The sequence below is a fragment of the Xiphias gladius genome, chromosome 19 (assembly GCF_016859285.1).
Source record: "Xiphias gladius isolate SHS-SW01 ecotype Sanya breed wild chromosome 19, ASM1685928v1, whole genome shotgun sequence".
Lineage (NCBI taxonomy): Eukaryota > Metazoa > Chordata > Actinopteri > Istiophoriformes > Xiphiidae > Xiphias > Xiphias gladius.
The window spans coordinates 26,276,401-26,290,006 of NC_053418.1; the positions used below are offsets into that span (position 1 = coordinate 26,276,401).

Genomic DNA, 13,606 nt, shown 5'->3' on the forward strand with positions numbered 1-13,606 from the left:
TTGCTCTGACAAAATTCAAAAATGTTCTTAAAGCGAAACTTTTACCACTAAAGTAAGGAAGCCGGTTAATGAAGTTTCTTGTTTAAATAATAATAAACACTATATCCTTTTTTGCAAGGCAACATAATCGGTTTACTATAAGCTACTTTCAGTAAAGTTTCAAATAATAAATTGATAATGAATTTAAATTTATTTGGGTTTAAATGAAGCAGTTCTTTCAAAGAACTCTCGAAATCAATAACTTCTCATAAACTCAACTCAAAAAACTGTCTCAGTACTTAGCCTCTATTTTGCTTATATTACGTCGTTCAGTTACTTAGTTATTTCCAGGAAAAATCCTATAGGTAATTAGTAAGAAGATGTGGACTGCAAAAGCAGGGCTTTTCCTGTAAAACCTGTGCTCAAATTTGTATTGTCTAGCTTTGATAGACTGGTAGGACATTAAACACTATCGGTTTGTGTTGCTCTAAACATTTCCCAAATGTCTTTAAAGGTTGTAAAATTTGAACAGAAAATCTTGTTAGATTCGGAATAGACACAAAGAGGCTGATTTCCAGCCAGCCTGGCTGCTGTGGCTCGTACCTGGAAAGCATTGCTAGCAAAGCCCAGGCCCAGCTGTCTGCAGACCACCATGGCCTCCATGGTTCCCCAGCCTTCACTGCACACCGTCCCCCACACCAGAGAGCCGTTTCTCTCCACCAGCACCTCCACACGGCCCTCATAGGGGTTACGACCTCCACTCAGACGCAGCTATGGGCATGAAAAATATAACAGAGGCACAGACTTAAAGACTAAAGCCAATGGAAAAACCCTACACAGTTCACTTTTTGGTGTAAGCATGGACAAAAAATTCTAACTTTTAATTGGTCCAAATTAAAAAAAAAAAAACTTGTAGTTTTAGATCATGTATTTAGTAATGTATGTAGACCTGGGTGTGCATGTTATATGTGTCCATGCAGACACACAGTAAAAGGAACAGATGTTCTTGTGTGCAGGACAGACTGGTCATTATTGCATTTTGATCAGGTTTCCTTGTGATTATGTTACTATAGTCTTTGATTAAAACAAAGCTGAGACTGACCTGCTCCTGGAAGCCCATAGCAGGGACGTTACATCTGACGGCTGCATCCTCCTCATGGCTGCAACCCAGAGCCTCCTTGTTGAAGAAGCACTCTGTGATAGACTTCTCAAATCCTGAGCACTCTACCTCATTCATATGGACCGGGCCCATACCTGACAAATACAGACAAAAGGAACTGTTTTGAAAGGATGCTTTGGGGTGTTTTTTCTTTCTTTTGCTTCCAGCTGAAACTGAGAAGTGGAAACAAATGAAAATTACATCTGAGAGACGTCTCCGTTATGTCTTACTGCTCTGATATCAAACCAACAATGTAATGATAAATAAAAATAAAAATAGTTTGGGGACATTTAGGAAAATACACTTATTTGATGTCCTACTGAGAGGGACATGAGAACTGATACCACTTCCATGTCTGTAAATAAATTTAATGCTAAAACCAGAAGTCAGTTAGCTTAGCTTAGCATAATGCCCAGAAGCGGGAGGAATGTTTAAAGTTGGCTCTAGCTTCTTCTTTACCATACAGACAGGAGAGTGGCATTGATTTTCTCATCTAATTCTCTGCAAGAAAGCAAATAAGTGTATTCCAAAAGGTAAAATAATCAGGTGGACACAAGCTAGCAATGAGGCTTACTGTGTTTCTTAATGGAAGGGAAAAGAGAGGACAGCAGTAAGTCAACTAAGCATGGAACGAGAAGCTCATACATACAACAAGTAGTCAATTCATCAAACAACCCACTCAATCAAATACTAAATGATTTCTAAGCCCTATTAAACACAAACTTTAAGCTACTTAAACTGTTGATTAGCTCAGCCTGGTCCAAAGGCACATCATGCATCATGAAGAATCTTATGTTCAACAAACAGCTAGGTCAGACAAAATTAGAATCAAAAGTGGTTCAAGATTCTGTAAGTCTTCAATCACTGAAAATTCAAATGTCTGCCATGCACTCATAAGGCCTGCCTTCATCTATGATTATCTCCCCCGGTATGGTGTACTACTACCATCTGAGTTTTTTTTATTATTTCCATCTGGGTTTTGTTTTTCTCCATGAGTTCACAGGGAGCCACTAATGAGATATCATGATGGAAAATGAATTTGCAGAAGGAACATTCTCTCTGTTTTAACATTTTTTAACACTAATATTGCTGGAATGAGCAGCAACATACAGCATGTCCCTGTTTACGAAAAGGGGGGGGGGGCTCCCCAACTTTCTAACATGCTTTGCCTGCTGTAAAACTCTCCATCCAGCCAGTGATATTACTCTGCTTGTGCAGTCTGGGAAGTAACTTATCAGAGGAGACCATAAAGTGAGACTACTCAGAGTGAAGGCCTCCATTGGTAAATAACCAGTCAATAAAAGGAGGATGTCTTCTTCTGGGCCCATCCCAAAACCTCAGTAAGCACAGAACTTTGTCTTACAAATTTGAAAATAAGATACCTGCACATTCCAAAAAGGATAATTCTGGTTTATTACAGCTTGAGTCTTAGTTTTATACTTGTAATAATCAGTTATGATAACACTGTACAAACCAAAGTAATTGCTAATGTTAGGGGACATGGCAACATAACTGCAATGAAGAGAATGCAAGTGGGTTATGAAGAAGAATAATTGCTAAAACCTAAAGCCAAAACCCTGCTTAAGTGTTAGCCTGGAGCCTTGTCTGTCACTCAACATTGTCTTTGCTTACTTGGGCCCCTATCCAGCTCCAAGTCTCTGAATTACTCAGGATCTGCCGCTGCACCCAGTGGCACACATAGCTAGCATGTTAGCAAGGAGTCTACTTTCACTATATTGCATACCCCCAAGTGGCTATGAGAGAATGCAGCTTTAATTTTAGAAGAAAACCTCCTCTATCGCTATTGTATAGATAGATAGAAAGCAATCATTCCAATCCAAACAGCAAGCCACATTTTATACCATGTAGCATCTGAACAGAAAGTCATGGGTCAGAGTTCAGTACAAACATGGTCCTCCACAGGCTCTGTCCACATCTAGCTGAGCTGTTTTTTCCCTCTTGTTCCCTCTTTTCCCTGTTTTTTCCCTCTTGCAGAGCACAGAGTAACTTCAAAATTGAATGCAATTTTCATACATCCTTGCAGAGACATATCTGAGTTCCTACTAGCTCAGGAATAGACTTCCATCCTCACTGACCTGCACTAGGGAGCTAATCCTCTCCCACCCAGCTAAATCACTTTTAACATCAGGTCTGTGAGTTCATGATACTCTGCTCAGAGGTACAGAAGGGAGATATGAGGAGGAAAGCTTAAATGATAGAATTACTACCTGAAATGTTCTGGATATGTGGCTTTTGCTACACAGTCATAACCTTCCATCGCATGCCATGCAGGCAATATACATGGACAGTTGTTCCAACATAAAGACTGTCATTCTGAACTCATTGGCATGGGACTGTTTTGGGTCTACTGTGTACTTAGTCCAGGCTGTTTTTTAGGTTTTCTGTACATGAGTATGCTGCTCACATTCCTCGTCTTTATGCCTTTCCAAGTGGCTGCATTGCGCAGCTAATTGTCGCAGAAAAAGAGGGTGTTGTGGCGGAGTTGGAGGGGGGAGAGAGCAGCACTCTAGCTTAGATTGCAGGCTTGTTTTGATGCATTAGTTTCATTCAAAAAGCCTAAAAATCCTTAAAATGTTCCTTTCCTCAAAGTTATCCCTGCTGGGAAGCCCCTGTTCTGCATGTGCAGCTAGGAGAGGCTGGAAAAAGAGTCAGCTGACATTTCTTGCAGAAATAAAATTGAAAATATAAAACCAGTATACCTTGTCCCAGGCGACCTCCAGACAGGGCCTCCTTGGCCGTACCAAAGCCCAGCTCTCGACACACCACAGTGGCAGACAGCAGGTTCCAGTTATCGTCACATATGGTGCCCCACTCCCCATTTTTCAACACCTCCACTCGGCCCTCGCCTATGATGGCCCCACCACGAAGACGAACCAACGCTTGCTGAAGAGGTAAAACCGGGACATTGTTAAAGACATAACTGCAAGAGCTGAAATTTTCAAATTCTAAAACCACATATTTAGGTTATTCTGGTTCTTTCAAAAACAATACACTCAGCTGGACATTTGGAACATTAGCTTTTCCTTCTCTATGATTAGAAAGCTGTGGAAGCAGACTGGGTGGCTTCATGTTTATAGAAAATGCTATTAATCTGGTTCTCCCATTAACTGTTTAGAAGAAAATGGAAATGTTCATTTCTACAAGTAAACACATTAGTAGCACAGTTTAACCTGATTTACTGCTGTTTGTACTCACAAATTGAAAACCAGATGTTGTAATGTGTAGGCTCTGGGATACATCCCTCCTCTCACTGTTCTCATCAAACTTTTGCTGGTTCCAACTTCACAAACGAGAGAATTTGCTGCTTTTTCTGGTTCGTCTTATTGTAACATTGATTATAATACATTGTTGTGGACTGGCGGTTACATAAACCAAGCGATTTCAGGACATTGCCTTTGTGATGGGTGATGAACTATTTTATGATATTGTGTAGTAATAAATTCCTATATTTCCTGACAACTAACTCAAAGTAGGTTTCCAGAAACCCCCAGAGTCACCTTTGATTCCCAGCTAAACTTTGAAGAAAAACATTAAGTTAGTTATTCAGTCTAATTCAGAAACACTGGAAAAGTACACCCCTTCTTATCTTACAGTTTCCTCAAATCATCAGTTCTTGGGTCTCACATCTTGGCTATTGTATATTGCTACATTCTTGTTTAAACCAAGGACCTAACTCGTTCCTATATTACCCTGGTGCTGGCTTTGCTACCCGACTTGCTTCCTGTTATAGATTTCTGTTTAGGATTGAATTCAATATCATTGTAATTACTTTAAAGCCTTGCAAATTTGGTGAAACTCATTTCTTACTCTGAAGCACTTTCTAACTCTGGTTTGGTAAAGTACTATGCAAAAAAAGTTTTACTTACTTACCCACTTTATAGATTTCACAATTAACCGATGAATTAAAATAAATAATGGACAGATCAACAGATGCTGAAAATAATCTTTAGTTGCCATCCTAATGTTAACGTACTTAATGGAAGTGAAAGGAAAATACAGATAATGAATATAAGCATAATAAATGTGAGCAATATCAAGATGCAGTAAGGTAAGTGTAAAGTAACAAGTGAGAGAAAATAATAACCCAATATGATCTAAAGGGTATATTGTATCTCAACAATGTGTAGCTAGCAGGTGGTTTTATCAGGCAGGGGGTGTCAGCTTTGTTATTTCTGAATATTAAACATCTGGTTTTAAGATAAAATTCCTTTGAGTCAGACTGTCTGAGAGTAGTGGAAGATTTGGGATGTGATGTCAGGCACGGCACTCCCAGCCCGGCACTCAGCTGTGGGACGTGACAGAGATCAGGCAGGCTCTTAGTTCACAACAGAATGTGGAAGGAGTCACACAGATGGAAATTCATGCCAACTTAATGGAGCTGTCCCTAAAAAAAGTTTCTACTTTTTTTTTTTTGTTAAAACCTGAGTTGATTGTTTACAGACTGACTAACTCTCATGACCTTTGGAGCCTTTAGACCCGTGAAAAATGCCCTTTTTAATCTTCTGTGGGTGTCAGTGAGAAAAATTCCTTCTTCTACTCACAGGTGAGGTCAGAGGTCAAGATTCAGGAAAAGAACAGAACCCCCCTCCCTGGAGCTGGAAGGGAGTCAAGTGATGACTAACTAAAGGTTTTTGCAAATAAACACTCATTAGAACATAAATTCTTTTGGTCAAAAACTGAAGTCTCTTTATGCCTGACACAGTGATGCATATTTAAATGTCATCATTTTGCACAAATACAGTAAATGACACCCAAGCATTACACCCACATGTGAATGTTGAACATGTCATTCATAAATCATGGGCACCTTCTTCTTCTGGTTTCAGGCTTCCACCAGATTTTGGAACTTTACTGCAAGGATTTTCTCCCATTCAGCCACAAGAACATTGTCCAGTGAAGCTGGACACTGATACTGGGTGACAAGGCTCACAGTTGGCAATCCAGTTTGTCCCAAAGTTGATAGATGAGGTTGAGGTCAGTCTGTGCTGGCCAGTCAGGTTCTTTACCAAACTGGGAAAACCATTTATTTTTGGAGCTGGTTTTGTCATGATGAAAAAGGGAAGAACCTTCCCCAAACTGTTGCCGCAAAGTTGGAATCACACTATTGTTTAAATATTGTGCTTCCTTTACCTTGTAATAAAGGTTTCTTGCCCAAACCATGACCAATATGCCCAGACCAAACTAAGTCTGGACTAATGCACACCGGATGGACAACTGAGTGGGACAATGAAATCATGTGGAAAAAAAGGTGGGAACTTCATCAGAAGACGATGCATGACAAAGGTCTATGACTGAAACGCTGTGTTTCTAAGGAACTCAGCGCCGAAAACCCTTTTTCAGCATCAGCATACCGGAAGAACACAAAAGTATGTGGACATCCGCATAGTGTATTTATTTATGTATGTAAAAATAGCTGGCACTTCCTTGGACACAAAACCAAAACTACAAATAACTATAGCACCTTTGAGATCCTTTTCAAATGTGTTGGTAAGACTTCAAGAGTAGGAGCTTTCATCTGCCACTACTCCAAGATGAAGACATTGTCATAAACATGTCAGGAGGAAAGAAAGGGAATATTTTCCAATTTGGATTCTCAGATCTAAGCAGAGCATTTAGAATCAGGCCTTTAGAAAACAGAGGAATCGACTTTTGTGAACTGGTACTTTTACAATTCAAGTGCACAATCTGAGCTATCAACTGTCAGCAGTACAATACTGAAGAATGTTTTAGTGACTAAAACAAAAACAGTGTGCAGTTTTTCAAGCAACTAAAGTCGAAAATGTGTAAAATCTGCCCTAATGATGCAGTTTTACTCACTCTGGACCCTGGCTTCAGCCTTAAGGACATTTTTGAATAACAAAAGTTAGCTGACATTGGCAATGCTTTCTGGAAATGCATTTTTTTCCTTTGCCTGTCCCAAGAATTTAACTACATCATATCGTCCCTGAAACCCCGAGATGATGATAATTCATTTTTCCGAGAAATGCCCAAAGCAGCTACAGCTGCAGCTCACAAAGTGACACTGCGTTCTAAATGTCAGAACTGGCTGGATGTCGTACCAAAACATTTAAGCACCCATCCTCTACATTAGAGCCAGTGAACTGAACTGAGCCAATGCAGTCATTTCCTATCTCAGCTTTGTTTACCATTTCAGTTTACTGACACCACTCATGGACACAGAGGACAATCTTTACACACTAAAGAGTGTGGCTCATTATACTAAGACAATATTATTTTATATCTCTAAAATCTGCATACAGAAAGTTGAATTCATTTTCATGTCTGAGTAAGACCTGGAAAAGCCCCAGTCTTAATTAATGGAGTAAAACAGTAAAGTCACAATAGTCGTGTGTGCATTTTTGATTCAGAATAGTCTAAATGATGATGACAGACAATTAAAAGGATAAAAAGGATAAATTACATTTTTTCTGACGATATAATTTTTGTCAGTTGTCTAACACAAGTATAAACAGAACGATTTCCATGGGGACTTTACCTCTTGTCGGAAGGCCTTCTTGAATCCCGTCATGGGCGTTGGGGCGAAGGCTCTGCCAGGTACGCAGCTCACCACCACAGGTAACCCTTCAGCACAGGTGCCATTGGACTTCAGTGGTGTGGCCTGGCCCAGTTTACAGCTAGACAAATGGGCTTCATTGCCAGTGCAGTTGACAGAGAAGTCCCAGTATGTGGGCTTTCTCTTGCGAGCAAACATTCTGGACAAACGGAAGAAAGAAGAGATACGAGATTAACAAACTCTTTGGGGTATGAGAGTTCATTCATTTTCAACTAAGTGTATCAAACAAACAAGTAGGTGCTTTTCAACATGAGACAACTACCATTGGACTCTGTGTAATGTATATCGCTAGTAGTGATGAATCCACAGAGAGTTAACACCTGACTCTGCCGTTCTCCTCAGCCCTACAGAACCTTTAGCGTCTGTCAGCTAATTGATGTCTGCAACTTTAATGTTGGGTTCAGTCTAAATCCATATAATCCCCGCTTTCAGCTGCAGCAGGCAGCTGTCTTTGACAAGAAAGCTCTGATAAACCGAATGTATGCTACCTGCCTAGCACCACACAGACAAAGACAGATGAGGACAGAGCAAAGAAAAGAGAGTGAAGATTGTATTTTTATTTTCTAGATTATTCACCAGACATTCTATATGAATCCAAATCAAAGCTAATGTTGCTCCATGTCTGCTGAATGTGTAAATAGGAAACTGTCTTGCTAACAGGTTAGCATAACAACTTCATCTCAGTCCTATTTGATGTTCAGCTTATAGTTCCACGCCCAACAGGCGAAAAAGTAATTAATGCTGCTTTATAGACACGGTGGTTTATGTATAATTTTGTCTGAACTCTTTTCTTAATTCATTTTAATACATTTCTTCATTTCAGGCGAGCACCCTGAAATTTATGAGGGGATGGTAAAATAGGATTTCATTAACTTGCTCACAGCTAAGGGACTGAACCTGCAGCTGAATCTCAAGTTCTACTGTTCAAAACACTCACGAAATGCCAGTGTATCAACTTATAATTAACATATTCATCAAGATTTGAACTGAAATTATTACACTAATATCAGAATGCTATATCTTGACACCATGAACCTAGACTTATGCTAATTACATTAGCATAGTGTGTAATTAATACCAAAAGCAAAAGGTTAGCCAACAGCTGGAGAGTTCACTTTTTTCTATATGAACTTGAACAAACTGGGTTTAATGACACTCTTTCAGGCCTGCTGGAATGTTTATCTCTTGTATGTGAAAAATGGGATTAAGACGGGACAGGCAGCATTTGCTTTTCATTCAGTAGCTGGCAAGTAGGAAGCTGCAGACTGGAAGCTAACCAAGGCTAATGTTCTAAGCCGCAGCCAGAGGACTGTCACTGCTATCTCCTCTGCAATTTGTTACTCTACACTTCTAACTTTCTACTCAAATTGAATGATAATGCACACCAATGTGGGCCATTAAATAGAAGTTAACATTGATTTTACACATCAGTGTCAATTTATGTATTTGCCATGGTTACTACAACACAGCATTTGAAAACGGTTGTATAATGTCTTCTGTGGCTCCTTCAGAGCCACAGAAGCTAACTAGCCTCCACCAAAAGAGGAGTAATACATCTTCCAGTAACTCATCTGGTTTTACACGTTGTATCCCCTTATCTTGCTTGGAAACCTTACCCACTGCTAAGTCTACATTCAGGAACCAGCTGGTTTTGTTGTACAGTACTGGACTTCTGCAATACTACATGCAGTCACCAGGTTCTAAGTTAGCTGTTGATGGTCAGTAAATCCCTCCAAAATGTAGTTTGGCTCATTTTTAAGCTGCATTATCTCTTTTTCTATTTCTCTGCATTTTAAATACAGAAGCTAAGAGGTCTGAGTGTGGAGACAAGTTGGTTAAAGACAGACAGAAGTGGCTGAGTACTCTTCTTACGCTGTTAAGAAATTTGTAAAGAAATAGAGAGCATAAGTTACTTACTTCTGTTCCAGAAGTAGGAAGACCTAATTCAATATCCCACTGACATTTGAAACGATTCTAATAATTTAGAAACGAGTCTCAGAACAGAGCCTCTCTGAACAGTATGCCATGTGGCTCACTTCATATGTCAAGATAAGGATGGCAGTTTTTTGAAAAACATCATATCCCATAAGCCCTAGATATTTGTGAGCTAAATGTAACGGCTCGGCAAAAGAGGTGAGTCCATGAGCCAGTCGAGGGGTCGTGACATGTCTGTAATAACAGCAGGACAGAGAGGAGAGAACGCTGTACAAGCTTTTAGACACCATTACAACTATGATTTCAGAGGAGACCGTTGGTGAGTTTTATGGTACCCATGCTGCTGGACTTGTAGATTTTTCAAAGGAACTGTAATTTTTACTTTGCTCGCAAAGTTAAAATCATGACAGTCTCAATTTCGTATAGAAGCAAAATTTCAAAATTTTTTAGTCATGATTTATCTTCCATCCCCATCATGACCCTTTCAGTTTCATCAGTAAGTGGATGATGATTTGGCCTAGAATATGGAACGTAAACTCCCGGGAAGATCCTTCATTCAGTTACAGAAGCTGGTGGAACAGAGGCTTGCCCAGGCATGATGCCATGACTTCGGCTGTCTATTGGATTACTTGTTCAAAGAGTAATATTCAATAAATAATTTATTCTATTTTTAAAATAACAATTTTGAATCTTTTTTTGTCTTTTTAAAAAAACTGTCTTTCCCGAGTCTCCCAACTTTATGGAGGTGCAGTACTAAATCCCTGAAGTGCTGCTTTAAAAACCACATATTACTGTCAGTGTCACTGATACGGATTCCAACATAATATGCATGGTTATATAATAATTAATATTAAAATTACATCATATTATTATAATTATCATCACTATTGTCATCATCATTTTTACTGACTAAACGCTGTCTTTCCACTCTTATTTACTGTAAATAATATTCTGGGTTAAAACACTGAATAATTGTAATTTTGTGAAATGAAATACAAAATCTCCAACAAAACAGACAATCATGAATTCTTCATTTCCATATTTCATAATAAATCCAGCATCCTACAAATGACTCTGGTTAAAGCTAAACTAGAAGCTACACATGAACACCAGGATTGACACAAAATCAGGATTATGAAAGTGTTGCAGCTCTTGGCTCTGTGTCATCGCCATTTCAAAGGAAAGCCTGTAAAAACACACAGCACGTTTCATTGGGCTAAAGCAGAAGCAAGCTGACACGTAGATGGAAAGTTGAGGAGCCGTCGTGCTTGACTGTGGTTACCTAAAGCTGAGGAAACTTCCAGCCCAGGCACACAGTAAATTTAAGGTTAACTTGAGGGCTGGAAGTTTTATGGTACGCTGCGATTAACCTGTGGCTGTTTGACTGCAAGCTTCTTCGTGTAAGCAAGATGTAGATCCCTCAGCAGTCACTAACACATTACCAGGCTTTGTGGAATGCACTAATGTTGGATATACAGGAGTTAGATTGAGTCTAGTGTACCGTATAAGGGCTTGTGATGTCCAACAGCTTGTTATTGTTAGATCCTTTGCTTGAATTTTAACCCTTTTTTTACTGATCGAGTACAGTGTTTGACTTTTTGAAGATATGGAGACACCACATTTTTAAGGTTTCAGTTATGTACTTTACTGTGAACTGAATCACAATTAATTTTACAAAAGTATCTCTTTTGACCTAACATATTTTAAATGTTCATATTTCTGAAACATTTTAATAGTACAAAAAGTCTGTGGAAGCTCTAGTGCTAGAATCCTGATGGCAGAGCAGCAGGTGGTAAAGGGTCAGAAATATATATAGTATATACTATAATAAGCTAATTTAGGTCAGGGACCTGATGAGCTGACTAAGAAGTTCTACATTTTGAGTGTCAGGTTGAGGATGGAAATGCAACCCACCACATAGTCAAATCATTTCCACCATGAAATTTGACATCCCTCCGTAGAGTTCACATGTCAGGTGAATGTAGTTTGAGTGAACTGACATGAAGGCCTTACAAGACAGGCCAATCAGGTCTTGCATCATTACTTCATCCTGAGACCCGACTCGCGTTCTTTCTTGTGAATTGCTAGTTACTTTCAGACCATTTCAGACCTTTTTGCTGAACTGGTCACAACTGGTATACATATGCACATAGGACACAAGAAGACATTGCTGTATTTTAGTGATTCACAAACCAAAAAGCTTTACTGTTGTAGCAGAACACTGAGTGAAAATCTAGTTTTATGCTTTTTAGTTGATTTAGTTTAGTTTAGTTACTAGGTGCATATTCTTAAAGGAACGCCCCACTGATTTTAGAAATGAAAATCAGTTCTTATATAGACTGGGGGAGTGGAGTTTGAAAGAGTAGGATCTAGAATTTTTGGAACTCGATCCCGAGACTAGTATCCTGCTGGATATGAGTCACGAAAAGTCAGGATATCTTGGCCTCTGATACAGCGATTTGACCATTTTTTTTAAAAAACTGTCTCTCTCAAGTGCCCCAACTTTATGGAGGTGCAATACTGAATAAGTGGAATACCCCTTTAAATAAAAAACGATAACTGGCTCTCTAGTAAACACGTGGAAATAAAATGTTGCCATGATTAATGTGAAGTGTGCACTTAATGGGTATTTGGAGGTTACGGGATACATACACAATGCACAGATGTTGGGGGGAAAAGGGGGTGAATAGGCTTATTTTTGGAACAGGGCCCAATAATAGGTTAACCTGGCTTTGCTGTTGAATGGCCTAATGAGTGATGGACAGATTTGACCACAACACAAGATTTAGAAGATTTAGAAATGTGTGAGGTTGTTGTTGACTAAACTGAAAAAGCAAAATGTAAAGTTGAAATGAAATGATACGCTTCCCCCGTGTTCACAAACAAATATGAAAAGAATTTAGCCTCTGTTTAAGGTAGCGTAGAAAATAAATGGCATCTTTTGAACCACTGACAGTTACATCAGTGTCAACAATCAACTTTTGTAGATTGACACATTTTTTGAAAGTTTTGAAATTGCACTCACACCAAATCCAGACCATATGTACATTCATTTCTTCTATGCATGTTAGGCTGAGGGTGACAGGTTAACATGTAATTACCAATTTGTTAGTGGGGGAAAGAAATAGGGAAAAACAGTTCGGAGTTGACCATCTGCCCAGAGCTGGATTTTGTAATTTTCCCACAAAACAACCGCTGAGTCACAACATTCAGTTGGAGGCCACATTGTTACACAATACCTTATAATACCATGGATTTCTGTATATGTGGCCACTAGTAAATGAAACCCTAAATCCTGCTCTCATCTTCAAATTACCAAGGACCACACATATTGTACTATACTCACTTGTAGACTCTGGCATTGTACTTCTTCTCCCCGGGGAAGCCAAACATGCCACAGATGACTCTGCTGTTAAACTGGGTCCACTGAGTGTTACAGATCTGCTTCCATTTGCCACCATCCTTGACCTCCACGTAGCCCTCTGTCACAGGGATCCGCTTACGGTACGATGACAGGATGGGTCGTATATGCACATCCTCCACTTGGATATCAAGGTTCTGTGGACAATATATTGAGAAATGTGCTCATAGGTCAAGAAACTTGCTTTAATCACACAAGTAAAAACATAGAGCCAATTGTTTTTAGCAACAAATTATGCTCGTGTATCTTTCTAACATGTAATTTGTCAAAGAAGGTGTGTCTTTGTGTTTCTGTGTAATTAATTGCCAAACACATACTGTAATTAAATAATTGTTTGGTCCATTTTCCAAGTACAGTAATTACCATAGTGTATAAGTTCATTCGAGAAATACAAGAGTTTTGTATACATTTTATCATGATGAACCTTCATTTTCTTGTTAGACAGACCTCTAGTGATGATGCTATACATCACATCTGCCTAGCACTTCCTCTGTTACATAACATGCAATCAAAGACC

The 13,606-nt window shown here is 39.2% G+C and overlaps 1 protein-coding gene across 1 annotated transcript in view; it reads right to left on the minus strand.

Annotated features, from left to right (window-relative positions):
• loxl2b (lysyl oxidase-like 2b) overlaps nt 1-13,606 on the minus strand; it is a 43,458-nt gene that overhangs the window by 10,881 nt on the left and 18,971 nt on the right. The window contains exons 4-8 of the mRNA XM_040155828.1: nt 13,015-13,226; nt 7,656-7,872; nt 3,859-4,042; nt 1,082-1,233; nt 583-750 (exon numbers count right to left, since the gene is read on the minus strand). Coding sequence (XP_040011762.1) covers nt 583-750; nt 1,082-1,233; nt 3,859-4,042; nt 7,656-7,872; nt 13,015-13,226 — 933 coding nt within the window. The remainder of the gene's footprint in view (nt 1-582; nt 751-1,081; nt 1,234-3,858; nt 4,043-7,655; nt 7,873-13,014; nt 13,227-13,606) is intronic.